Here is a 27039-nt window from a genome sequence, read left to right on the forward strand (position 1 = left end):
GCTATGTACATGTTAGTCATTATCATTATCATTATTACTCATTATTATTATTAAACCAAGGAGTTAAGCTCCTTAGGCCTAAATTTGTCAATATAATTTGTGCCCTTATTCTTAGATTTGTACACACATTTGGCTCCCACCTCTAGTTATTCCTGCCTCCAAATCTTTTTCTACCCAGCTACCAGATTTATATTCCTAAAGTACCGGTTTTACCATGTCATTTCCTTCCTCAAATGGCTCCAGGGGCTCCCTGGGCATCAAAGATAAAATACAGACTTACCTGTTGGACATTTAAATCCCTTCAGAATGGATTTTATCCCACTTTTCCAGGCTGATGACACATTACTCCCCCTAACACTCTACCCTGCTGCCAAACTCGCTGTTCCTTGTACACAATATTCTGTCTCTTGCCTCCAGACCTTTGCATAGCCTATACCACAGGATTAAAAGGCTCTTCCTCCTAGACTTTTCCTCTTGGAACCTCCAGCTTCCTTCAAGGCTTAGTGTACATGCCTACTTCCTTTAAGTGGCCTTTCCTGATTTTCCAGTTCTTAGTCTTCCTCCTTCCCCACCAGCCCTGCTTCAATCATGGGATCATAGGATTGTTGACAGGGAGCTGGAAGTAATCTCAGAGATCACTAATCCCATTCCCTCATTTTACAGATGAAGAAATGAAGGCACAAGCAGATCCATAAAGCTGTTTGCCCGAGGTCATTCATGTAATTAGTAGCAGAGTCCAGAATTTGACCCAAGATCTTCTGACTCCAAAGTCAAACCTATTGTATCGTGCTAGTAGAATATAAACTTTTTGACAACAGGGGAATGCCTTATTTTTTCATTGCCTGGCACAGAGTATGAACTTAAATGCTTGCTGATTGATTGAGATCCAAGGAGAAAGGTAAACAAGATAGGGCCTAGATACTAATTGTTATTGGCCCTCCATCAGTCCTCACTCTCGATTTGCATTCACCTTTTTTTCTTTATTCTCTTTCTTCCTTCTCTCTTGTTACACCTTTTCTTTTCTTTTCCTTTTTTTGTCTTATTTCCCCTCAATTCAATTAACCATCCATCCATCAACCAATATTTCATGCACAAAGGCTGCTGTGTTCAAGGCACTTCTGGGCAGTGTGGGAGACACAAAGAAAAAACAGGAAATGATCCACGTTCTCAAGGAGTCTACAGTCTGTCTCACTGGCATGGGCGCAGGAAAGTGAGGCATGTGGAAATGAAAAGCTACACAGCCATAAATACCGAATGAGAGCAGCGGCCTAACTTCGGAGCTGGGAGAGCTCTTGGGGCCGGCCCTCGGGTGGTTTAGGTCTGATATTAGAATGAAATGAGACAACTATTGGTCCCTCAACAATGAAAGGAGGTTTGGTTAGTCGGGGTATGGAAAGGATAACAAGGTTATAGCCCTTGGCTCTGGTAGAATTGGCCCAGTGGACAGAGTTAAAGACTTGGATTCAGGCAGGCCTAAGGATGAATCTAGCCTCAGACATCTGTTAACTGTGCTAGCCTGGGCAATCATTTAACCTCTCTCAGTCTCGGTTTCCTCATCTGTGAAATGGAGATAATAATAGTACCTACTTCTGGATAGAGCACCAGGCCTAGAGTTGAGAGGAAACTGAATTCAAATCTTGCCTCAGACAATTATTAGCTGTTTGACTCTGGGCGAGTCATTTAACCTCTGCCTCAATTTCTTCACCTGTAAAATTGGGGCAATGGTAGCACCTACCTCCCGGGGTTGTTGTGGGATCAAATGACATAATATTTGTAAAGTTCTTTGCATAGTGCCTGATACATGGTAAGCACTATATAAATGTAAGCCATCACCATCATCATCATTATTATCATTTTTACTTCCCAGGGCTGTTGTGAAGATCAAAAGAGATAATATTAGTAAAGCAATTTGCAAATCTTAAAGTACTATGTAAATGCTAACTGTTGTTATTATTATTATTATTATTATTATTGGTGAGGCAATCGGGGTTAAGTGACTTGCCCAGGGTGACGCAGCTAGTAAGCGTCAAGTGTCTGAGGCTGGATTTGAACTCAGGTCTTCCGAACTCCAAGGCCTGAGCTCTATCCATTTTGCCATCTAGCTGCCCCCTAATGGTTATTATTATTATTACATGGCCCCCTTCCTTTCAGTACAGGGCAGGATATGGTGACTGGGGGTATTGAGATTGGGTGGGGGAGATTGGTGTATCCTACCTAGTGAGAAGAGCTCAGACTTTGTATTTATGGATCCAGGTGATCAGAATTAATTCAACATGCCCTAAGGTCACCAGGAAGCTGTCAACCCTGTTGACCAATCAAGTTAGGGAGAGCTTCCTTGCCTTGTGATGGAGTAGGGAACCCTGGTAGATACTAATCCTATCACAGAAGGACTTGCATGTGGTTTGTGTTGTGCTTCTTTCCCACCAATGTCCTGCTAGCAGCACCTACCGGTCGCTAATGACATTTATGACCACAGAGGTTGTTGACCCCAGCCTCTGGGACTGCAAGCCATCTGCACGCACAAAAGTGGAAAATGCATCTTCTGGCAATTTTCTGTCTTCCCACAGTTCGAGGAAGCTTCTGGTCTACTCAGGAAAAGGGAAGTACCATTAAAAATAGATGGTTTAATTGGGGGTAGGGCAGAAATCCAAAAATATGAGCTGGCAATCACAGTAAAAAAAAAAAACCTAATGTGCAGTAAAGAGGGAAGCCAATACTGAAAGCAAACCGAAGAACCTTTTCACAGAATGCTCTTTTGTTCTTTCCATTAAGATCACTGCCAGCTCTCCTTTTTAAGGTCCATTCAATTATTCTGAGTTTTGCCTATCTCTTTACTTGAGTTGTGCCTCATTAACAAGGCACACTTTTCATTACTTTAAAATCATTTGAATGTTCCCTTGGTGATTTAATTATTGGTAACTTTTTAATGTTATTTGGAGAGAGGTCAATTTGCAGCTGTTTCTGCCCATGAAAAAAGAAATGAAGAATTAAGAAAATTAACTTCAATAATTTGAGCTTCCTTGACCTCAAAGCCCAGCCCAGCCCTTGTTACATAAAAATTTTAGATGAATTGATCATTACATCTCATTATGAAAGAAGTAAAGACATGATGCTATTATTTCTGTTTTAGAGATCAGGAAATTGGGGGTAGGTTGAGAAATGTAGTCAATCCCATGTATACGAAAGCTTGGAGGTAGAGCCAGGGACAATTAGCATTCTACACCTTCTTCAGAATATGTTGCCTTGAGCTCTTCAGTTATAATTTTTTATGCTTAAAAGCAGCTATATAGTTCTCATTTAGCTGCAGAAGTATCAATGCTTTTTGCTTATTTTTGACAGGAAATATATTGAACAGGTCTACTGAAAGCTTGACTGTTTGTGTGACTTTCTTTGGATGTGGATGTGAATCAAGAAGTGTAAAATAATCCTGACATTTTCCTCAGTAAGGGAAAGCATTATACTCATTAATGTTTTTCTTTTGCAGGGATCCTCATCTCCTGGACCCGGTGATGGAATATGTGAAGGTATGTCATGGTGGTCATAACCCAAATCATGTGTGTGGCATGACTCACAGGGTTTCCATTTCTAAGTGAGTGTTACTAACTAATGCTCCAGTCAGATGATGAAGAGGAAGCTGTTTCTGCCATTTGAATCTATTATAGCGATTTAAATCTATTAGAGTAATGGGTCATGCCCTCTCCCAGTCCCGTATGTCACCTTGGGACTTTTCTTTTCCCAGAAGAAAAGCTCAAGAGAATTGCTTGGGCTTTCTTCTGTTCTATTGCATGGATGTCCTTTCAGAGCTGCTGAGTCTCTTATTTTGAGGTGGGGATGAGTGATGAGTGATGAGTTTCTCCCTAGTGGGGTTAACATTTGTTGTGTGATTATTGTCCCTATCATCAGAAAGATTCTTTCCATTCTTTTTCTTTTTTGAGGCCTGCCATTACTAAGGCGTGTCACCTCCTAGGATATAGGTAACTTTAAGTTATATAATCAGGCTGTTTATAATTATACATATTCCACGTGCTTCTACCTAAACACAGGCAGCTACTGAAGTAAGCAGAATTAAAGGTATTTATTCCCCTTAGAATGGATGTCATTCCATTTTTTAATTATTTGAGGACAAGTTATTTCATTTGTGGATTATTGAGACCAAGGGTTCCTAATGTGGGGTCCATGGATAGATTTTAGGGAGGGGGCCTCTGAACTGGTGGGGGAAAAAATTACATATTTTCTTCACTGACCTCTAACTTACATTTAGCATTTCCTTCAATTTTGAAGGAAGGCAATGAACCACTGGAATATTAACAATATTTGTGATTTTGTAACCAATAGAAATCACATCTAGTTTCCTCTCATTTAATTGTTATTGCTGGTAATATTGTTTGCGCTCATTACTACTTCGGAATTACTGTAGTTACTAAGATCTTGTAGATTTTAGGTGATCACAGTCTGATCATCTCCTGAAAGTATTTCATTATGGTTGGCTTCCTTTGTAATCATATGTATTTTATTTTGGGATCTAGACCCGTTGTATTTTCTTTTCATTGTTTCCCCACCCACCCAGTTCCCCCTTTCCTTCTCCTGTGGCTCTTCTATCAGTGAATACCTGGGGAAAGACTAGGAAGTGTCTCCTTCCGTTAATGAGTATGATGGAAAGTTACTTGTGTTAGATTTATGAGTTCTGTTATGGGTTTGATTTGTGCTGGTCCTCCACGTCTTTGTGTGCCACTCCCCTTAGGTTACATGGAGGCATGCTGACGTGGGAGGAGCACTTGTAGCTAAAGTCAGAGGATCTGGGTTCCTTGCTGCTTCAATGCTTGCTGCTCGTGCCACTTTGGGCAAATCACATAATGTCCCCGGTCCTCAGTTTCCTCTTCTTTAAAACAAGAGGAATCACACTAGATGGATTCTGGTCACAGAATTCTAGCTCTAAATCTGCAATTTTGTGTTTATTTGGAATATCTTATATCTAGCTGGCATTGGTATGGGCAGCTTGGTAATGCAATGGATAGAGTGCCTGGCCTGGCATCAGGAAATTTTGTTGTTTTTCAGTTGTTTTTCAGTTGTGTCTGAACCTTCGTGACTCCTTTTGGGGTTTTCTTGGCAGAGATACTGGAGTGGTTTGCCATTTCTTTCTCCAGCTCATTTGTACAGATGAAGAAACTGAGGCAAACAAGGGTTCAGTGACTTGCCCAAGGTCATACAACTAGTGTCTAAGGCTGGATTTGAACTCAGGAAGACAAAAAGACCTGAATTAAGTCACTTAGCCCTGTTTGCCTCAGTTTCCTCATTTGTAAAATGAGCTGGAAAGGGAAATGGCAAACAGCTGCAGTATCTCTGCCAAGAAAACCCCAAATGGGGTCACAAAGAGTCAGACGCAACAGAAATGACTCAACAACAAGCATTTAAATAGCACTTTTAGGGGCAGCGAGGTGGCGCCGGACCTGGAGTCAGGAGGACCTGAGTTCAAGTCCAGCCTCACACATTTACTAGCTATGTGACCCTAGACAAGTAGACAAGTTACTTAACCCCATTGCCTCTCCCCCCCCCCCAAAAAAATGAATAGAACTTTAAGGTTTGCAGAATGCTTTTACATATGTGCTTTCATTTGGTTCTCCCAGCAACCCTGTAAGCTAGGTACTATATTCTTATGTTGCAGCTGAGGAAACTGAGGCAGTTAAAAGTTAAGTAACTTGGGCAGGGTCACACAGCTAGTAAGTGTCCTAGGTTGGCTTTGAGCCCTGGTCTTCCTGACACCAAGCCCAGTATTCTATCTGCTGCAGCACCTCACTGTCTCTAGAATGTCCTCTTGGATTGAGACACCGTGGTATCCTCCTATTGGAATGGAACCTGGGATTGTAGATTTGGGGCTTGAAGGGCTTTGGAGGCCATCTAATACAACTCCTTCATAAGGAACTAGAGACTCAGGGAGATTGTGATTTGCCTAAGGTCTTGCAGGTAAGCCCAGAGGCTGGGTTTGAACCCATGGCCTCAAATTCCAATGCTTTTTCCACTATACCACATTGCCCTCCCCATCCCATAAACATTGAGATGCTTATTACAATTGTGTAGGGTTTTTTAAAATTCTCATTTCTTGCATCTTACCTAATGCAGTTATTATAGGGCAAAGGCCATGGCTTATGGACTGATAGAGGGTGGTCTTGGTGGTGGTGTCTGAAGGGTTTTGTTAAAGCCTTGGCTTTAGAGCCCTGAGTGGGTCCTGTGTCACTTACATGACTCTTCAGGCTGGCCATCATTCAGTCATTGATCCTGGCTGGGGATTGGAGGGCCATGAATGCACTCTGCAGGAGGGGACAGCTGACTCCCCCCCCCGGAAGAGGGGGACAGCTGACTACCCACCCCCTCCAGGGAGAGGGAGTATGCCATCCCTGAAGAGAGGGTGATACTGTCCAGGGGAGATGAGGACATGTCCTGGGAAGGAGGGACAAGTTTGGTCCTCTGGACTTTGGGGCCTCTTAACAGTGCCCTGCAGGGTCTAAATGTCACCTGGGCCATGCCAGAGAACACATATTCTTTGTTCAGTACACAGCAGATAAGGGCTTCACTGGCAGAACCTAAGTCACCATTCTAGAGAGAGGATGCAGAATGGTTACATTTTAAGAGTTTTTATTAAATTTTTATATTTTTAACATGGTTTGTGCTTGGAGTCAGATAGGTGGTATAGTGTCTAGAGTGGTGGGCCTGGAGTCAGGAATACCTGAGTTCAAATTTGTCCTTCCTTGAGAAAAATGGAGGCTATTCACCGAGAGATTCCTTTTCCCCTTCTCACATCACTTAGCATCTGCTACTATCTCCTCCTTCCCCTCTGCCTCAGATAATAAAGTGACTCTTCCCTTTGCCAGGGCACACCCCTCTGGATGCCCCCATTCTAGCCCATGTTCTTGCTGCCTCTATCATCTGCACCTTCTCAGTCATCTTCAGTCTCTCCAGGTCTACTGGTTACTTCCCTGCTGCCTATTATCTCTCCATCCCTTGATCCATCTATCCCCACCTAGCTCGCCATGCTATATCTCCCCTCCCTTTCCTGGCTAAAACTCTTCAAGAAAGCCAACTACAGTGAGTGCCTCCATCTCCTCTCCTCTCACTCTCTTCTGTACTTTCTGCAATCTGGCTTCCACCCTCATCATTTAATGGAAACAGCTCCCTCCAAAGTGGCAATGATCTCTTATTTACCAAATCTGATGGCCTTTTCTCAATCCTCATATGTCTTGACCTCTGGGGCCTTTGACACTGTTAATGACCCTATTTTCTTTTTTGTTTGTTTGTTTTTTTGCTAGGCAGTGGGGTTAAGTGACTTGCCTAGGGTCACACAGCTAGTAAATGTTATGTGTCTGAGGCGGCATTTGAACTCAGGTCTTCCTGACTCCAAGGCCAGTGCTCTATCCACTGCGCCACCTAGCTGCCCCTAATCACCCTATTTTCCTGGATACTGTGTTCTCTCTAGGTTTTTATGACATTACTCTCTGCTGATTCTCCTCCTACCATTCTGACCCCTTCTTCTTTTTTATAAAAATATTTTCTTTTTTCCAAATTACATGTAAAAACAATTTTTAACATTCTTTTTTTTTTAAAGGTTTGAGTTCCAAGTTCTATTCCTCACTTCCTCCTTCCCCTACCCCTCCCTGAGATGGTAAGCAATCAGATATAGGTTTAAAAAAAATGTGCAATCATACAAAACACACTTCCATATTAGTCATTTTGTGCAAGAAAGTGCAAAAAGAAAGAAGGAAGGAAGAGAGAGAGATAGTATACTTTGGTCTGTATTCAGACGACATCAGTATTTTCTCTGGAAGTGGGTAGCATTTTTCATTGTGAGTCCTTTGGGATTGTCTTGGATCATTGTACTGCTGAGAATAGCTAAGTCATTCACAGTTGTTCATTGTACAGCATTGCTGTTACTGTGTACAATGTTCTCCTGGTTCTCTCTCACTTTACTCTGCATCAGTTCATGTAAGTCTTCCCAGGTTTTTCTGAAATCGTACTGCTCATCATTTCTTGTTGTACAATAAAATTCCATTGCAATCATATACCACATTCCCTAATTGATGGGCATCCCCTCAATTTCTAATTCTTAGCCACCACAAAAAGAGCTGCTATATTTTTGTATAAATAGGTTCTTCTCTCCCCATCCTCCCTTTTTTAATCTCTTTGGGATACAGACCTAGTAGTGGTATTGCTGGATCAAAGCGTATGCACAGTTTTATAGCCTTTTGGGCCTTGTTCCAAATTGTTCTCCAGATGGTCATCCTCAGCTCCTTCCTTGAATTTACTCCACATGTCCAATCTATTGCCAGAGTCCTGTTGAATCTAGTGTTGCAATATCTTTTGTATACATCCTCCTCTCTCCTGGCATAGCTCCCACCTTTGTATAGGCTCTTATCGCCTTGTGCATAGACTAATGCAGTAATTTCTTAATTGGTATCCCTACTCCTGGCCATCCTCCACTCAGCTACCAGAATGATCTTCTTAAAGTGTAGGTCTGACCACTTCACCCCTCTATTCTGTAAATTCCGGTGAACTCTTTACTACCTTCAGAGTCAAATCTGAAACCCTCTGTCTGGCCTTTAAAGACCTTGGTTTCTTCCTACCCTTTTAGTCTTATTAGATATTACTTCCCTTTTGACATTCTGATTTAGAGTCACTGTTCTTGGGGGTTTTTTTGTTATTGTTCAGTCGTTTTTCAGTCATGTCCAACTCTTCATGACCTCTGTTGGGGTTTTCTTGGCGAAGATACTAGAGCAGTTTGCCATTTCCTTCTCCAGTTCATTTTACAAATGAGGAAACTGGGGTAAATAGGGTTAAGTGACTTGCCCAGGGTCACACAGCTAGTAAGTGTCTGAAGTTGGATTTGAACTCAGGAAAAAGGAGTCTTCATGACTCCATGACTGGTGCTCTGTCCACTCTGGCCATCTCCTATTTCTGTGCCTTTACTGATTATACCATACCTGGAATGCTCTTCCTCTGTGTCTTTGCCTTCTGGCTTTCCTGACTTCCTTCAGGACTCAGCTTAAATCCTGCTTTAGGCAAGAGGCCTTTCTTGGTCTTTCCCTAACCTCTTTCTTCCCCACTCTTCCCCCCTCCCCCTAGTGCTGTCTCTCAGGGTTTTGTGTGGTGCCAGGCACATAGTAGGTGCTTACTAAATGTTTGTTGACTGACTGATATTACTTCCCATTTGGCTGGTATATGTCTTGTAAGTACGTTGATATTTTTGCATGTTGCTTTCCCCATTAGAATGTAAGCTCTGTGAGGGTAGGGGCTTTGTTTGCTTTTCTTTGTATCCCCAGCATAAGTGCTTAATAAACGTTTGTTGACTTGACTAGAAAATTGCTTAGAGCACTGAGATTAAGTGAGATATTCCAGGTCACACAGCCAGTATGTGTTGGAGGCAAGACCTGAAGCCAGGTCTTGCTGGCTTCAAGGCTGGCTCTCTATCCACTGTGTCGCACTGCCTCAAATACCTTTTGGGACCCTACCGTACTTCATCATTCAGACTGAAACAAATTCCCCAAAACTTGTGGTCATTGGAATAGTGAGAGCATTATCAAATTTCTATAAAATATATATAGCTATTATATATAGTCATTTCTGTAGAAGATAAGTTTTATTGAACAACTCCTTATTGTTGGGTAATGAATGCTAGCTAGGTAAGACTGGACTTTAGGTTGTCTACCTTTTCTGCAAGATAGCTTTGTTTGCAGGAGAAACATATCAAGGTGGTTGAATGTCATTCCCCTACTCCATAAACTCCCATGGCTCCCTATTGCATCTGGGATCAAATATAAAATCCTTTGTTTGGCTTTTAAAGCCCTTCACAACCTGGCCTGTTCCTCCCCTTCCAATCTTGCAGTTTAAATGAAGTTTACTCTTTTTTTCCCATATTCCTTGAGTATCTTTGTTCTTTATGTAAAGTTGATGGTCTATGGTTGAACCTTGAACCACTTGCTTCTTGAAAATGGTCTCTTTAATTCAGGGATTCTTAACTTTGTATCTCAGATCCCTCTGGCAATCTGGTGAAGCCTATGATCTCCTCAGAATAACTTGTTAAAAAATGTGCAATGATAGAAAATGCTAAATTTCAATTAGAGGTTATTGAAAATTAGGGTATAATTTTTTTTTCACATCCAAGTTCATTGAAACTATCCATGAAATCTATCGTGAAACCTGAAATCCATCCATGGAACTTCTGCTTTAATGAATTGTGAGGTTCTGCATGATAAAATCATAGCCTCTTTATAAAAAAGAAGTAAATAGATTTTAGGTGTCCTAGCACTTAGCCTAATGCCTGGCACATGATAACACTTAATAAATGCTTGACTGATAATTTCTAAGGCCATTTCTTTTTCAAACTGGTGTGATTTTTATGCTATGAGTTCAGTTCAAATTTCCTCTGCACTCAAATTTCCTCTGCACTCCTCATCCTTGCCTGCTGCTGCAAGAGGAGAAAATCGTGAAAATTAATTGGATTGTTTCATATCGAACCAGGCAGTGGTCAAAATGGTCCCAGTTTGCACACTGGCATTTCTGATCCTCTTAAAATTAAGGACGTGAGCTGGTCAGTGTGTTTCAGGTTCTCTGCCATGAACCCCAGCCCCTTTTATAAAAGCATGCTGTCCTCCATGGAGATGAGGTCATAGATTATTTTTTCCAATCCCTTTTTAGTATAGTTTCCACAAGATACAAAAAGGACTGGTGTGAGACCAAGCCCGTCTCATGAATCATTCCAGCCTAGTGGAAGAGACAAAACCGGGCCTGCTAGCCAGTAGTCTGTCTAGCGGTGGATGGGACATGGGGGTCGTTAAGGGGAGAGTGGAAAAGCAGAGTTTTGGAAAGGATACAGCTCGGTGGAGAATGAATGCAGAATTGAATTCAATCCAGTTTGTATTCTCTGTCCTCCTTCTTACCTGCTGTGCAGTTTGTATTGAAGCCTCATTAATATGGCGTGAAAGGACAGGCTCCCTGGTTGCTTAGCCACCGCTGACTCTTCAGAGTTTAGAATAAAGGAGACGCACGTGATGCTCGGGAAATCCCATAGCCATTTGGAATTCTTGTCAGTGTGTTTCTGCCAGGCATTCCTCTCAGGGTTATTGCCTCCAGCTGGCATTTTCGGACTTCGTGGTAGAATTTTGATATTTAGATTTTATTGGTGGAGTAGGGGATTTTGTCACCTAAATTCCTTGGCCTTTTGCTCTTTAGGCTCTTGCTTTTGGAGGTGGGGGACTTTTTTTGGTATTCCTCTCCCCTTTCATTTGTCCACTCCATCCATCCCTGACTCCCCCCATAAAAAAACCCTAAAAATGGATATCTCTCAGTTTTTAAAGTTTTGTTCTTCCAAAAATTGTTATTTAGGGCATGGGTTACTTTTCTGTAATTGAATATAATGACATTCCTTCCACTGCTCTGGAAATTAAAAAAAAAAGATCCTATTGTCCTTCAGATTGGAAGAACAAAATGCCTCTTGCCTTTGTCACTACATCTCTCCATTCATTGTGTAACTAGTGACTGTGGCTAGTGGTATGAAGCCTTGGTATTTTGCTCTGCTTACAGCACATACCTTAGTAGATGAAATCAAAAGATTTTTTTTTTAATAAGAGGAAATGCCTTTTAAAGGAATAGCCTTTGGCAAAATGGTGAAGTAAGGGAATGTTTGTCTTTCGGGCCGTTGCTGATCACTCCCTACAGAACTTTCTTGGTTTCTCTTTCCCACTGTGCACCACCCTTCTCCCTCCCTCCCTCCCTCCCCAAAAACCCCTTTATCTCTTCTGTATCCAGTCTTGTTTGGACCTCACTATATACAGGGTTAGCTGATCTGATAAATTGTTTGTGCTAACATGTTAACTTGATACTGGGAGGGATCCTGATTTCATTTTTTATTTGTCTGGGCTCCTTCCGCCAGATTTGAGGTCAAACCTTTCTACACTTTCTTATCCTGGGAGAGTCTTGTTTTCGTCTTTCCAAATAACCTCAATGGTGGGTTCACCAGGGCACTGGTGCTGATCCTGCTAGGCCCCTGGGGCTGTCTGTCTGTCCATCGATTGCCGCTCGTTCTTACTACGTGACTGGCCACACCTGGCCTTGATAACATCTTTCTGAGTGCACATCATGGTTGGTAATGGGCTATGCCCTGCACATACTGTCTTTGAGGCACTTGAGCTCTCCATTCTCCGGAGCCATCTCTCCAGAGATGGGCTTCTAGGATTATTGACAGCATCGCGTGATGGCCATCTCCAGCCTGATGTCTTCTACCAACATTTTGTTAGGTAAGATATTATTATTATTATTAATAAATATTTTTGTAGACCCTACTATGTGCCAGGTATGTGCTAAGTACCTTACAAATATTATCTCAATTGATCATCATGACAAGGTGAGATAGGAGGTAGGTGCTGTTATTATCCTCATTTTACAGATGAGGAACTGAGACAGAGATAAGTGTCTGGAGCTAGATTTGAACTCAGGTCTTCCTGACTCCAGGTCCAGTGCTCCCTCCACTTTGCTGCCTCGCTGCCACCAAGAAAGGTAAGAATGGTTGAAAGCATCTGTTCTCAAGCTTTTTGGTCTATGGAGCCCTTTGCACTCTTAAAAATTATTGAGGACCCCAAAGAGATTTTTTTTAATGCAGATTATATCTATTGACATTCATCTTATTACAAATTAGAACTGATAGGTTTTTTTAACTATTCATTTAAAAACAAGAATAATAAACTCATTATAGTTGACATGAATAAAACATTTTTATAAAATACAGCTATATTTTCAAAACAAAAAATAACGAAAAGTGGCATTGTTTTGTATATTGTTGCAAATCTTTTTTAATGTCTGGCTTAATAGCAAACAGCTGGATTCTCATAACTGCTTCTGCATTCAGTCTGTCACCACTGGGGTCCTCAGACCACACTTTGAGAACCCTTCCTAGACAACATTTGAAACTCCTTGTCCAAACATAATTCTTTATCCCTGAAGAGATAGGGAATACCAAATGTTGGTTATTCAATGCCCTACAGCAGTCTGTTAAGGAAGATGTTTTGGGGGTGGGGGAGGGTGGTCCTTTGAAACCCTTCCAGTTATAACACACAGAACTGCTGACTCTTGTTAACTCTGAACCTGAGAACTACCATACTGGTTCATAGCAATAGTTAGGCCTGAGTATTTTGTATCTGATGGTAGAACCAAGCTTGCCAATGTGTTTTGACAGAGCATTGGGTTTTTTGGAGTCAAAGGACCTGCTTTCAAATCCTAGGAGGGTTTAACTAGCTCTTGATAAGGGTGTACTTAGGTAAGTTACTTAAATGCTCTGGGTCTCAGTTTCCTCATCTGTAAAATGAGAGATTGGACTATGATTTCTAAGGTTCCTTCTAAATCAATGACCTTAGGACATTTTGGAAGAATTGTTATAGTTGCTATCCATCCTATCGCCAGTATAGAGAGAAAATGGGGGGGAGGGAGAAGTGTTCTAGACTTAAGTCAAGGAAGACCTGACCTTACATCTGGCCTCCAGCACTTACTAGCTGTATGACCATGGGCAAGTTACTTAACCTCTCTGTTTCCTCACCTGTGAAGTGAAAATAATAATGCCTGCAGTAGCTCCCTCGAAGACTGTTATGAGGCTCAAATGACATAATATTGGCAGAGACAGTCAGTTAACAAACATTTATTAAGCACTTAGTGTGGGCTAACCAATCAATAAACATTTATTAATCACTAGGCACTCTGCTATGCATTGGGGATGCAAAATGAGTCAAAAGATAGTCCCTACCCTCAAGGATCTTACCATTTAGAGGAAGATGTCACACAAAAGGAAGCTGAAAGATTGGGACAGAAGGAACTCAGTTGGAGATGGGAGGCTGGGAGAGATAATCTGAAGGAATAAAACATGGCTGGCCTGGGCCCTCTCCACGAATAAAGGTTCTGAGGGGAGCCAGCCCATCAGATGGAGGGCCCAGAGGAACAGAGGATATTACAATGTGTGAGTTTCAGAGCTTGTTGCTAACCTTAAAGCATCAGTTGTTATCTCTTCAAAAGGTTAAGGATGTAGCCCAATTCACCAGCAACTAAATTTGTTGTCTGTGAATTTATTAAAGTCCTTCTTGAGCGATTTTTAGCCTTTACCAATCACTTACGATAGTACATTCTAAGTATTTCCTATTTGAGATCTAAAGTCGCACTTCCTTTTTGTATTATTTTTTTTCCTCAAACTTCAAGACAGTGCCTCCTACTTCAGTTGTGCTGGGAATTGGGCCAATAAATCTGTGTTTGTCCTATTTTGTTACCTTTGGTAATTTGGTCAGCTTCTATCATCTCCCACCTATTCTCTTTCATCCCTGACCCTTCATCTTTCTAGACTGAAGCATCCCAGTTGTTTTGATCCATCATTACCTTCCATCTCCTTGGTTTTCTTAGTTGATGATTGCTGGACCTTCTGTAGCTTTTATCGCGTACCTTTCTTGAAGGGTAGTGATCAGAGCTGTGTATCACCATTTACACGTAGATACCTATGTACTAAAGTAGGGTACGTTTCATTCCGTCTAGCTCACAGATGATGCCCAGCACTTTGGTTTCTCTGTTTACTTAAGTGATCATTTGAGTGTGTCCTCAGGAAGATTTAGGATGAATCTAGACCATAGGTCCTATAAGGGTAGTTTCTAAGTCCATGTTTTGGAGCACCTATCATGGATCCTTGAAGGAAGGAAGCATCTTGTATATATTTGTATTTATTAACTTTATGCTGCATATTTTTATATATACTTCTCGTCCAATTAGACTGTAAATTCGTTTAGAGTAGGGATTCTTTCATTCATTGTCCTTATGTCCTTAGCACCTAGAACTACTATGTTCCTGGAACACAGTAGGTATTTAATAAATACTTCTTGATGGATTGATAGAACATGGGTAGTGAGTAATGGACATAAGACAACTCCTAGTGTCATAAAATGTCAGAGCTGGAAGAGACTTTTTGAGTTGATGCCATACAACTTCCTCGTTTTATTTTTATTTAAGTAGACTGGTAAGTTTATCATAAACACTAATGTAAACAAATAGAACATGGACTAAAACTTCCAATAGAATTCAGGAACCTAAATTATTTAAAAAGTGAGCTTATGACAGAAAAATGTAATGTAACATTTCCCTTTCTTATCTTCCTTCTGTTTGTGTATTTATAAACGGTTTTTTTGCTATTTTTACTGGCTTAAACTATCTCTATATGCACTGTCCTAATTCTGCTATCTTTACATTATCTTTTCATATTTCTTTGTATTCTTATTAATCTCTTTTAAGGGAACAACATTATTCCATTACGTTAATCTGCCATAGCTTATTCCACGGCTCCTTAACTGTTGAGCATAGAGGTTGTTTCCAGTTTATGGCTATTCCAAGTGAGGCACCTATGAATATTTCCATGCAGATAGGTCTTCTCCCTGTCTCCTCCATTCTCCCTTAGTGGCATCCTTAGGACACAGCTCTGATAGTGGGGCTTTGGGGTCCAGGATTTCTGTGACTCCTGCCATAGGTTGTCATTTTGCTCTCCCAAAAGCTTGTTCCCTATGTTTTGTTCCACCAACAAAGTAATGTAAGCAGAATGCCTCTTTCCCCACCATCCCACCAACATAGAATTCTACTCTGCTGGCCCATTTGATGAGTGAAAGGCCAACTCCCTCATTTTACAGATGAAGAAACCTCTATACATAAGTCAGTTGCAATCATTATCATATGAGAAAGCATTCAGTGAGGAGATTAGTCATCCTTTCTGGTGTCAGAAATAATCAGGACTTCCTGGAGGAAAAATGTAGGACTTCCATTATTTTTCTTAGTAATACCTCCCCACCCAATGGCCATTATTTAAAAAAAAGAAAAGAAAAAGTTTTGAATAAAGCAGATTCAGTAAGGACAAAGAGAATGTAGAGTTGTTGTTTTTTTTTTTAAAGTGGGGGAAGGGATAGCAGCCTAGTGGTGATTTTTATCAATTCTGCTGAAAGTAGAAAATAGCATTTCATCATCTGTATCAGCTCACTTCACAAAGGCCTGGTATCTCAACAGCCAGTTAGCCGAGGGGAAAATGTCATCCCAGAATGCAGGTCCTTGTCTCTCCTTAGCTCCTCGGTGGCTTCTTGCCAAAACCACTTGTCAGACTAAATAAAATCATTTGCCCTTTCCGAGACTGCTTTGCAGGTAAACACCAGGAATACAGTCTGCAATCTATGTTCCACCAGAACCGTTGGCCTTGTCTTTCCCATAAGGACTGATTAACAACACATGAGCAGAGAGAGAGAGTTTTTTTTTTTAGAAACTCTCTCTTTGTGGGGGTAAAAGGCCCCTTTTCAGAGTTGGTCTTAGAGACAAGTTACAGACTTTTCCAGGGCTCCGATCTCAGCGAGGCCCGTTTCCTCTGGTGGAATGTTGAGGCGTGAGGTCATCCAGCAGATTAAAAGTGGGGAGAAAGGGGAGGGAGAGATAATTATGCGAAGACCACTTCCAAGAAGATGGACATACACTGGTGTGTTGGAGACCGAAGCACTAGGAAGCCTTGATCAGCTCTCTATGACTTCAGCTCTTTCTTTTGTATTGCATTGAAGGCTGCATCCATGGTCACAGTTAAATAGCTCTTTGAGAAGATTCTTTTAGTCCAGCAGGGAAAACAGGCTAGTCTGCTTTGAATTAGCCTGCTTACAAAGTCATGAAAGGGACTTAGAAAAACAATAGCTCGTTGTGCACTGCGGGAAGATTCTAACAAGTTATGTGAACCAAATAATGGGTCTATTGGCTGTCTCTGCAGGTTTTTGCCTGAGTCTGCACATCCACAGAGCCAGCCCCATCCCCCTACGGGACCCAGAAGATCAAGCCGTGCCAGCCTGGGATGTGAAACAGCCTCTCACATTCACTGGTGCTAAATATAGCTGCCACCCTCTCCCTCCCACTCTGCCCCGACAACACTCTGCAATTATTCTTGGGAGGTTTTCTGTTACTACAAAAAAAAAAATAATAATTTTTTTTAAAAAAAGAATTTAGTTGAACTGGTGTGGGAAGACAAAAGAGAGAAAGTGGAGGAGGAGGAAGAAAAAGGAGAATCTAATTAAATGGAAATCGGATCCTCATGATCTGAGGAAAATGTAGATATTTCACCAAAAATAAATTAATTAAAAGTGCAGTGTTAATTTAGGTCAGAGATGCTGCCAGCTCAGCAGGAGGCTATTTTGGGATTTGAGGTGAGGCAAATCACTGGAGACAGACCTCTCTTGCTTGTCTAGAATGTGCTCACCTGGCTGATTTTCTGCTTGCATGAAGAGTGAGCTGTCTGTCCTTTCGCAGGCTGTATTTTCCTCCTGCCATGGGCTGAGCATCCCTGATTGTGTGGCCTATGCTTGCATCTGCCTTTACATGATAAGCCACAGACTGCTTTCTCACTGTTTCACATGCTTCAGGCAAATTAATGTAAAGAAATTTGCTTGCATTCTTATAAATTAATATAAAGAAATTCTGGTCACCTGATTAGTTATGGGCTACTTTATTGCTTTTAAATTCATTTTCAGTGGGTTAATTGACTCATGATCATTAGATGCCCACAAACAGAACTAAGGCCCCTCCCTTTTCTTATTCCTTATCTTCTCTGAATTTCTAGCCTAAGGTGACATGATTTTTATTAAAGGTGTACTATTTCTTCTAGTCCCACCCCCCCCCAATTTTCAACAAATTGAAAGTGGCTAAACTCAATGTTGATCGAGGGAGACCATAGGGTGCAACAGAAAGTGTACTGAATGGAGTCAGAAAACCTGCTTTCGTAATCCTGCCTCTGACTCTTAGTACCCGTGACCTTGGGCAAGTCATTTGACCTTGAGCATCGGTTTCCTCATCTGTAAAAAGAGGGTGTTGAACCAAATGGCATCAGAGGTCCCTTTTACATCTACTTCTATGAGACTGTGTTTCTAATACTATGTTCTTGTATCCCTCTTGAGATTAAAAGAGATCTCGGGACCATAGAATGGATTAGAGCTAGAAGGAAGCTTACAGTTCATTCAGTTGAACCCACTGAATTTAGTGATAAGTTAGAACTGGGGCCTGAAGAGGTTGACTTGCCCAAGGTCACACAGATGAGTGATAGGGGCAGGATTTGAACCCATGTACTTTGACATCCAATCTAGTATGCTTTCTCTTATACCATGCAGCCTTACCTAGGTAAAAAAAAAAAAGAAAATAAACCCTGTCCTTGAAGATCTTATGGTTTTGTTAGGAAGGTGACTTATTCAGATGAAACAGAAAGAGAAAATTGTTCCTTGGCTTTTGGGGAGAGTGAATTTGGAGAATTTTCAATGAGAAGAGAAAGCCACCAAGGGGGTATAAGGATGGAGCAAGGGGTTGTTTCAGGCTCTTGTGCCAGTGTGAAAGAGAATCTGCTTTAATGTACATGTAATTTTTTTTGGGGGGGGCTAGGCAATGGGGTTAAGTGACTCGCCCAGGGTCACACAGCTAGTAAGTATCAAGTACCTGAGTTCAAATTTGAACTCAGGCCCTCCTGACTCCAGGGCTCGTGCTCTATCCACTGCGCCACTTAGTTTCCCTGAATCTGTTTTAATCTAAACTAGATGAATGAGTCTGAGAGGAGGAGGCAAGTTACTAGTGCTTGAATGTATGTAGTGCATTCAGGTTTGGAGAGCATTTCCTCCTCACAGCCATTCTGTAAGGAAGCAGGAGGTGCTGGTGAGGGAGCCTACTCAGCTTGGGATGAGCAGCATCCTGTAGAGTTTAAGCACTGGGGCCTGGACTTTGAGGCCTTCTGACTCTAACACGAAGGTCCTTTTGATTAGACTCAGCATGGTGTATGAACAGGATGTCTGTTTGAAGTAGCTGTTGTTTACCTAGCATGAGTAATAATAGCTAACATGTATTTATCAATTTAAGGTTTACAAAGTGCTTTACGCAAATTTCTCTTTTGATCCTCACAACCACCCTGGAAGTTAGGTCTTTTCACTTGTGTCTGACTCTTTGTGACCCCATTTGGGGTTTTCTTGGCAAAGATACTGGAGTGGTTTGCCATTTCCTTCTCCAGCTCATTCTACAGATAAGGAAACTGAGGCAAACAGGGTTAAGTGACTTGCCCAGGATCACACACATGGTAAGAGTCTGAAGCTTGATTTGAACTCAGGTCTTCCTAACTCCAGGCCCAATGGGCTGACTTTTAGCTGGAATGTAGGGACTATTATTATCCCCATTTTGCAAATGCAGAAACTGAGGTAGATGGAGGTTAAGTGACTTGCCCAGGTTCACACAGCTTTCAAACTCAAGTCTTCCTGACTCCAGATCAAGTACTCTATCCACTATGCCATCTAACTCTTAAAAGGGCTTTGACAAAATAAATTTGTGTTGTTAACATAGTACTATTGGGCAGTTAGGCAGTGCAGGGGATAGAGCAGTGGATTTGGAATCAGGAAGACTCATCTTTCTGAGTTCAAATCTGGCCTTAGGTACTCATTAACCACGTGACCCTGGGCAAGTGACTTCACCCTTTTTTGCCTTAGTTTCCTCATCTGTAAAAGGAGCTTGAGAAGGAAATGGCAAACAACTCCATTTTTTTGCCACTAAAACCCAAAATGGGGTCACAAAGAGTCAGATACAACTGAAAGGACTCAGCAACAAAAAATTGAATTGTAAGAGTGACTTGTGATTTTTAGATTGCAAGCTCATTAGTCACTACTTTTCAGATTCTTCTGGTTGTGCCTAAAACAGCACCTCATATGTAATACGCGATAAGTTTTCATCAAAGGATGTTTTCAGCTAGACCTGGGGCCCAGTACAAGGAACTTCAGGTGAGAAATATTCTCTCCCCAGACAGGTGGACAGCCACCTTCCCTTCTCTCCTGCCCAGAGCCCTAAGAAGAGAAGTCTCTTGCCCAGGGTCAGATAGCCAGTAAGTATCAGAGATAGAACTTGAACCCAGTACTTTGACTCTGAAGTCAGCTCTTTAACCACTTCTGTGCCTTCTGTTTAATAAACTAATATGAGCATTGCAACATTGCCGCAAGATTCACTTTCCTCCCTTCATGCAAGATAAAAGTCCTTGTAGTAAAGTAGCATAGACTCTATCATAGGGTTGTGGGGCATTTGGAAACCATTCTGATTTTCTTGATGGAACTGTGGTTGTCAGAACCAGGGAGGCAATGGGGGAGGGGAGAGGGGAAAAGACTGCTGGATTTGGACCTGCCTTCAAATTTCTAGCTTTGCCGCTTTAATACCTGTGACCTTGACCAAGTCACCTGCTCTTACAAGGGTCCTAGTTTTCTCATTTGTAAAATGAAGGCATTGGAATAGATGACTTTCAGGGTCTGTTATATCTATTATCATCAATAAACATTTATTAAGCACCTACTATGTGCCAGGCACTGTGCAATGTGTTGGGGATACAGCAAATATAAAGAAAGATAGCCCTTGCCCTCAAGGAGCTTACAGTCTAATGGAATCTAGGAGCCTATGAGTTTTACTAATGATTAAAAACTCTTTACTTAGAACAGTAACTTTTTCTCACTCTTCTTGTGTGGTTATCTCCATTCCGGTTTACTGCTCAGTCCCCTAGGAACACTATGGGCCAGATAGGCTATGCTAACACAGGTGAGATGAAGTTTTTAAACCAGAAGGTTCTGGAAATACCCTGAAGGATAATTCCCAGGGAATTCTCTTGTCTGTCCTAGCACCTTTTTTCTTCCGTTGCTGGAGACCAGCTCCCAGCCTGTTTAATAGTGCCCCCTGTAGAAATGCATGGGAAGACACTAGTGGAGCTCATGAATAGGGATGGACCCAATTTCCTGTCTTGGAGAGTTTATGTTAGTTCTTCAGTATTGAATCTGGGCTGTGGTCTGGTGCATTGGCCCTGGCACCCCCCAGAAGACAGAGAGATTCTTGGGCAATCCTAAATCTGGCCACGGCCATTACCTGTTTCTTCAGCTGCCTGTAGACAGTGAAGGATTAGGGAAGATACTGAAATATTAAGTTTAAGGATTGACTTTGGGCTGGGAAGGCCGCCCTTTTAGAGTCAACTCGCTTCATGCACACTCATCCATTTTTATTTAAAAAAATTTTTTTTTCCATATGCTTTTGAGTTGAAAATTTTTTCTCCCTTTTTCTCTCCCCCACCCTCCCCAAGACGGCGCACAATCTGACATAGGCTTTACATTTACATACCCATTAAACATATTTTCACATTAGTGAAGTTGTAAGTAAAAATTAAAACCAATAGGAGGAACCATCAGAAAGATGAAACAAAACACACTCATCCATCTTGACCTGAAAGTCCTCTGGGAGGGTGGGCAGGCGGCTACATGGATAGAATGTTGCACTTGCAGTGAGAAAGACCTGGATTTGAATCCTGCCTTAGACATTTAATGGCATATTACTAAGTATCTAAGATGCCTTCCACAATGCCTGCATCCATCCCTTGCTATGCTGCCAAAGCTACATGAGAGAACAAAATACATGTTTGATGATAGATATTAGATTGTGTGTGTGAGACCTAGGGCAAAGTCACTTAACCTTTCTCTGCCTCAGTTTCCTCATCTGTAAAACCCCACTGGATTGTTATGAAGATCAAATAAAATAACATGTAAAGCCCTTTACAAACCTTAAAGTGCTATATAAACACTTAGCTATTGTTATTAAGAGGAATAGGATTTCAGCAGGGACTTATCTGAGCTCATCAGAGCAGATCCCTGTCCCCACTCCCACCCAATAGCCTCAGTTTTTACTTTCTTCCCTATCCTGGTTTTGAAAAATCTCAGCTTTCTAAAACGCAGACCTGGGACAAATCTGACACAGGGCAGAGCAGCAAATGCCTCGTTTCACTTCAGTTTTTTAAATGAGCTATTGGATTCATTTGGTTTTTTTCTTGACTTTTTTTTTTGGCTTTGAGCAGATTTTTTAAAAAGGCTTTGTTTGTGGTTTTCTGTTAAACTCTGCCCTCTCGTGTTAACTGAGTGCAATAGCACTGTCGTGGTTCTGAATATTCATAGACAATCATTAATATTAAACAAAGGAAGGTACAAAGCCCCTCTATAAAGGTCACAGAATTTCTGAATTAGAAGGGCTAATGAGGTTGTCTAGTCCTACCTTCAGCTAAATGCAATCTCCTGACACTATCCCCAACAAAAAGACTTGAAGACTCCATGGTGATGGGGAGCCCACAGCCTCCCAAGACAATGCGTTCCATTTTTAAACAGCCTCAGGGTTTAGAAAGGTTTTCCTTGCATGGAGCATAAATCTTGCCACTCTGCACATTCTGCTCATCTTTCTTAAGTTCAGTAACAATGAGTATGATGATGGCTAACATTTATGCATCGCTCCAAGGTCTGCAAAGTCCTTTATGTATGTTATATCATGTGCTCCTCACAACCACCCTGGGAGGTAGGGGCTACTATTTCACAGCTGGGGATCCAGCTGCTTGAAGATGCCTTGCCTGTCCTTCCATGGAAACAGAGACTCAGAGCAGCTGTGTGACTTTCCCATTGTTCTGTCGCTTGTAAGAGGCATTATTGAATCCAGGTCTCCTAACATTAGCAGATCTCCTTCCTCTCTGCTGCAGCATCTTAGTGCATGTGATCAAACAATTTGCAAATCTAAGGATGCTAAACCATGCACCCAAATTAAAAAGACAGTGTACTGAAAGATTTAGTGCCATTTTAAGCGACTAATGCTTAAAATGTCAGATATACGTGATACAGTTTTAAGCTAGTGAAGCTAACTTATGAAGTGGTGAAGCTTAAGGTTTTGGGGACACCTGGCGTAGCTGTCATTTATATAGCACTTTAAGGTTTGCAAAGTGTGCTTTTGTTGTTTGGACATTTCAGTCGTGTCTGACTGGTGATAGAACCAGCCAGGACTAGACCCTACGTCCAGAGCTATTTCCACTATAAGGCTACACTATAGGTGCTTAGCACAGTGCCCCGAACATTGTTCAGTCTATTTCAGTCATGCCTGACTCTTCATGACCCCATTTGGGGTTTTCCTGACAAAGATACTGCGGTTTGCCATTTCCTTCTCCAGCTCATTTTACAGATGAGGAAATCAGGGTTAAGTGACTTGCCCAGGGTCACACAGCTAGTAAATGTCTGAGGCCACATTTGAATTCAGGAAGATGGGTCTTCCTGACTCCAGGCTTCCCACTTCATCCACTGTGTCACCTAGCTGCGCACCCCCCCCAATACTTTTTGATCTTACCTGTGAGGTCAGTGCTATATTATTATCTCTTTACAAATGTATTATCTCTTTACACTGTGGAGCAGAGAAGTTAAATGACTTGTCCCTGGTCCAATAGGTAGTAAGTGTTTAAGAGTTGGGATTCTCACCTAAAGCTCTCAAGCCCAGCTCTTTTTCCTCCATACCATATTCCATATGTAAATTCAGAATTTAATAGTCAGTTATTAAGCATGTGTGTATACCAAGGACAGGGAAGACATTTCTTGTCTTGTCTTCCAAAGTTGTTGGAGGAAGGGGGAGGAGAGGAAGTTAAGAGCTGCTGGGAGATTTTAACCAGCTTTGTCACAATAATGGCTACACCTCACGTTGTTGTAGTAGGGTGTTTTTACAAAGGCCTCTTCCTCCTCTCCCTCCCCTTTCCTCCAATCCTGTGAGGCAGGCAGTGAAGTATTATTTCTATGTTTCTAAATGAGGAAATAGAGGTGCCTATGGTTACACATCGATTAAATAGCCAAGGCAGCTTTTCAGCCCAGCACTCTCCTGATTCTAACATGCTTTCCAGGACACAAGGATCCATCTCTCACTATGCTACATGAGAGAGAGCATGTCAATCATAGATATTGGAGGAGAGAAGAAGAAGGTTCGGAAAATAACAAGTCAAATGTTAGGGAGATTGGCATCATAAATGAGCACAGCTGAAAGTGGAGCTTGGGGGAAGGGAAAGAAAATAATTCCCTTAACAGATAATTCCCTGCCTTTGGCTTACCCATGGTTGCAGGTTTTGCTTAGCACTCATTTCAAAAGAATAATAAGTCTTATGTTTGAATGTCAGCTAAACACTCAAAATAAAATCAGGCTAATAGTGCAAGTGTGCCTCATATCACATAACAGGTCTTGAGAAATTGTATTGCCTAACACATTTTTTATAAAATATTCTAAATGAAAGGGAGGAGAGAGGGGTCTCCTTTGCCACTATTTATTTATTTTTATTTTATGGTTTTTTTAAAATATAAATTTATTTATTTTTAGTTTTCAATATTCACTTCCACAAGTTTTTGAGTTCCAAATTTCTCCCCCCTCCCCCTATCCCAAGATGGCATGCATTCTGAATACCCCTTCCCCTAGTCTGCCTTCTCTTCTATCTCTCCCCCCTCCCTTCTCTTATCCCCTTCCCCTTCTATTTTCCTGTAGAGCAGGATAGACTTCTGTACCCCATTTCCTGTATTTCTTATTTCCCAGTTGCATGTGAAAACTTTTTTTTAAAAAAATGTGTTTTTAAAACTTTGAGTTCCAAATTTTCTCCCTTCCTCCCTCCCCACCCACCCTCATTGAAAAGGCAAGCAACTCAATATAGGTTGTACATGTGCAGTTATGCAAAATACTTCCTCAGTAGACATGTGAAAAACTAACTCTATTTCCCTTAATCCTATCCTGCCCTCCCATTTATTCTATTCTTTCTTTTGACCCTGTCCCTCCTCAGAAGTATTTGCTTCTGATTACCCTCTTTCCCAATCTGCCCTCCTCTCTATCATCCCCTGCTCTCTTGTCCCCTTCTCCCCCTATTTTCCTGTAGGGTAAGACAGATTTCCATACCCAATTGAATGTGTATGTTATTCTCTCCTTAAGCCAAATCCTATGAGAATAAGATTCCTCATTCCCTCTCACCTTCCCCTGTTTCCCCTCCACTGTAGAGACTTTTCTTTTCTGTTTTTTTTTGTGAGATAATTTACCCCATTCTACCTCTCCCTTTCTTCTCCAGTATCATCCTCTCTCATCCCTTAATTTTATTCTCCAGATATGACCCCTTAATCTTCAACTCACCCTGTGCCCTCTATCTATCTATCTATCTATCTATCTATCTATCTATCTATCTATCTATCTATATATACATACATATAATTTTTTTCCTTCAACTACCCTAATACTGACAAAGGTCTCATGAGTTACAAATATCATCTTTCCATGCAGGAATGTAAACAGTTCAATCTTAATAAGTCTCTTATGATTTCTCTTTCCTGTTTACCTCTTCATGTTCCACTTGAGTCCTGTATTTGAAAGTCAAATTTTCTATTCAGCTCTGGTCTTTTCATCAGGAATGCTTGAAAGTCCTCTATTTCACTGAATGACCATTTTTTCCCCTGAAGGATTATACTCAGTTTTGCTGGGTAGGTGATTCTTGGTTGTAATCCTATCTCCTTTGCCCTCTGGAATATTATATTCCATGCCCTGCGGTCCTTTAATGTAGAAGCTGCTAAATCTTGTGTTATCCTGATTGTGTTTCCACAGTACTTGAATTGTTTCCTTCTGGCAGCTTGTAATATTTTCTCCTTGACCTGGGAACTCTGGAATTTGGCTACAATATTCCTAGGAGTTTTCCTTTGGGGATCTCTTTCAGGAGGAGATCTGTGGATTCTTTCAATTTCTATTTTGCCCTCTGGTTCTACTATATCAGGGCAGTTTTCCTTGATAATTTCTTGAAAGATGATGTCTAGGCTCTTTTTTTGATCATGGCTTTCAGATAGTCCAATAATTTTTAAATTCTCTCTCCTGGATCTATTTTCCAGGTCAGTTGTTTTTCCAATGAGATATTTCACATTGTTTTCTAATTTTTCATTCTTTTGGATTTGTTTTACAGTGTCTTGATTTCTCATAAAGTCACTAGCTTCCAATTGCTCTATTCTAATTTTTAAGGAAGTATTTTCTTCAGTAATCTTTTGGACTTCCTTTTCCATTTGGCCAATTTTTCTTTTTAGGGCATTTTTCTCCTCATTGGCTTTTTGGATCTCTTTTGCCATTTGGGTTAGGCTTTTTTTTAAGGTGTTATTTTCTTCAGTATTTTTTTGGGTCTCCTTTAGCAAGCTGTTGACTTGTTTTTCATGATTTTCTTGCATCACTCTCATTTCTCTTCCCAGTTTTTCCTCTACTTCCCTTACTTGCTTCTCAAAATCCCTTTTGAGCTCTTCCAAGGCCTGGGACTGATTCATAGTTTTCTTGGAGGCTTTGGATGTAGGAGCTTTAACTTTGTTTTCTTGTGGTTGTATATTTTGATCTTCTTTTTCACCAAAGTAAGATAATATAGTCTGACTCTTTTTGCACTGCTTGTTCATGATTCCAGCCAATTACTTGAGTTTTAAACTCTTTGTTAAGGTACGAGTCTGCTTCCAATGTGGAGAGTGTACTGTCTGAAGCTTCAGGGGTTTGTGTAGCTGTTTTCAGAGATACTTGTAGGGACCTGTAAATTTTCAGTTCTTCCAAGGTGGTATGATAAGCGGCGAGGTGTTTACTCCTTTCCTGGCCTGTGACCACAAGTATTCCTTTCTGTCCCATAACTGTGAGGAGGGGTTTCTCTCCACAGCCACTACAAGCTTCACCACGCCAGCGCTCCTCCTTACCCCAGCACCTCCGCCTAGAACTGTGACCCAGATCCAAACGCGGGCAAAGCAAGAGATTCCTGCCTCAGCACTGGCAAAGAGATCCCTGTAATCTCTCTCTGATCAGCCACTGGATTCCCCCTCAGTGTGTGGACCAGAAGCTCAGGAAGCAGCTACCCGCCCCCATGCTTTTGGGGAATGGAGCTGAGACCCTGCCTTCCTTTCTCAGCACCGACAGAAACAGACTTTTCCCACTGACCTTCTTAGTTGTCTTTGGCATTGGTGGATTGAGGAGTATGGAAACCTCCACAGCTGCCCACGATTCAGTCTTCTGAGGCCTGCTCCAGGTTTACTGTGGCCTGCGCACCCACGCCGCGCTGCGCTCTCAGCCCACCGCGATATACCTTTCTGATCAATCATCCAGGTTGTCTTGGGCTGGAAATTTGTTTCACTCTGTCTTTTTGTGGGTTCTGCT

General features: G+C 41.5%; 1 protein-coding gene across 5 annotated transcripts in view; it reads left to right on the forward strand.

Annotated features, from left to right (window-relative positions):
- Positions 1-27039, forward strand: part of BCAR3 (BCAR3 adaptor protein, NSP family member) — a 314683-nt gene that overhangs the window by 178873 nt on the left and 108771 nt on the right. For 4 of the 5 annotated variants that reach the window (XM_078155007.1, XM_078155008.1, XM_020971978.2 and 1 more), the window contains one exon: positions 3485-3524. In XM_078155007.1, the coding sequence (XP_078011133.1) occupies positions 3485-3524 (40 nt within the window). Of the gene's footprint in view, positions 1-3484; positions 3525-11791; positions 12282-27039 lie in introns of those variants that run through there. The other variant, XM_078155010.1, reaches the window with a different exon arrangement.

Source organism: Phascolarctos cinereus, unplaced genomic scaffold, assembly GCF_003287225.1.
Source record: "Phascolarctos cinereus isolate Bilbo 61053 unplaced genomic scaffold, phaCin_HiC Scaffold_5;HRSCAF=322, whole genome shotgun sequence".
Taxonomy (NCBI): domain Eukaryota; kingdom Metazoa; phylum Chordata; class Mammalia; order Diprotodontia; family Phascolarctidae; genus Phascolarctos; species Phascolarctos cinereus.